The 1,729-nt window shown below is 50.0% G+C and overlaps 1 protein-coding gene across 1 annotated transcript; it reads left to right on the forward strand.

Annotated features, from left to right (window-relative positions):
- Positions 1–330: 330 nt before the first annotated feature.
- On the forward strand, positions 331–1,414 carry LOC109773260 (chlorophyll a-b binding protein, chloroplastic-like). The gene has a single exon (XM_020331957.3). It carries the CDS (start codon positions 344–346, stop codon positions 1,142–1,144), a length of 801 nt encoding a protein of 266 aa, XP_020187546.1. The 5' UTR covers positions 331–343; the 3' UTR covers positions 1,145–1,414.
- Positions 1,415–1,729: the final 315 nt, after the last annotated feature.

Here is a 1,729-nt window from a genome sequence, read left to right on the forward strand (position 1 = left end):
ATACAACCCAATCACCTCTCACTAAGGAGATTGCAAGTTATCCATAGCCACAAGTGCATCTGATCCCCTCGCTGCACCAATGGCATCATTGCTACCGATTTCTTTCTGTCCATCTCCTTGTCAGCTACTACCTCCGTCCCATAATATAAGAACGTTTTTCGAGCTAATATAGTTTGAGAAATGTTCTTATATTATGGGACAGAGGGAGTAGCTTACACCAGGCAATCTCCCCCGTGGCTTCTGCTCGCTGCTGCCTTAAATAGGCCCCTCCTGTTCTCTTCTCTCAAGCCATCTCACACTCAATCCCCTCTCTCTCTGGGACAACTCCGGTCTTAGCAGAGCAATGGCGGCCACCACCATGTCCCTCTCCTCCTCAGCCTTTGCCGGCAAGGCAGTGAAGAATGTGTCATTGTCGGCTCTCTTCGGTGAGGCACGTGCCACCATGCGCAAGACTGTGGCAAAGGCAAAGCAAGTTGCCTCTAGCAGCCCATGGTACGGGGCTGACCGCGTGCTCTACCTCTGCCCGCTATCAGGTGAGCCACCGAGCTATTTGACCAGTGAGTTCCCTGGTGACTATGGGTGGGATACCGCCGGGCTCTCAGCTGACCCCGAGACCTTCGCCAAGAACCGTGAGCTCGAAGTGATCCACTGCCGATGGGCTATGCTTGGCGCGCTCGGTTGTGTCTTCCCTGAGTTGCTCTCCCGCAATGGCGTCAAGTTTGGCGAGGCTGTTTGGTTCAAGGCCGGCTCCCAAATCTTCAGCGAGGGCGGCCTCGACTATCTCGGCAACCCCAGCCTCGTCCATGCGCAAAGCATCCTAGCCATTTGGGCCTGCCAAGTTGTGCTCATGGGTGCCGTTGAGGGGTACTGCGTTGCCGGTGGCCCACTTGGTGAGATTGTTGACCCACTTTACCCTGGAGGCAGCTTTGACCCACTTTGCTTAGCCGACGACCCCGAGGCATTCTCTGAGCTCAAGGTGAAGGAGATCAAGAACGGTCGTCTTGCCATGTTCTCCATGTTCAGCTTCTTTGTTCAAGCCATTGTCACCGGCAAGGGCCCACTCGAGAATCTTGCTGACCATATCGCCGATCCAGTCAACAACAACACATGGGCATTCGCTACTAACTTCGTGCCTGGCAAGTAAGGCACCCACTATGCTTGCACTTGCAAGCTGCGGGATGATTTGATTTGTACTACCATGATGTAAATTATAAGGATCCGTGCAAATGCATTGTTTGATTCATCGATGTTCATCTTCTTTTTTTCTTATGATGATATTCATCTTCATCTCCCCCATCTAGCTACTTGTAGTGATCACCTGGACATTTGGGTTTATTTAATCAATACAGCGCACACTCTGCTTCGCTAGACAATGACTTGTCCTGGTAACTTACGTCAATACATGACGCCCAAATTTGGCACTCCCACCATAACATATGATAAGACGTTTTTTGACACTGCCTTGGACTCCAAAAACATCTTATAAAATGTTCGAAACTGCTCCACGGATGATACATATGCCTGATCTTTGCACGATAGGTAAATCAAGCGGCCGGTGCCCATCTCAATAATATATGCATGCCTGCTGGATTTCATCATTGTCTGTCAACCATGCAATTCCTGTCGTGTGCATGGCACGATTCTAAAATGTTACAGGGGGAGTTTATGGTTGAGGCCTTCATGCCGTAGGCCAAAATACTTGTACTAATTAACTAGCACGAATATCTAA

Source organism: Aegilops tauschii, chromosome 7 (genome assembly GCF_002575655.3).
Source record: "Aegilops tauschii subsp. strangulata cultivar AL8/78 chromosome 7, Aet v6.0, whole genome shotgun sequence".
In the NCBI taxonomy this organism is placed as follows: Eukaryota; Viridiplantae; Streptophyta; class Magnoliopsida; order Poales; family Poaceae; genus Aegilops; species Aegilops tauschii.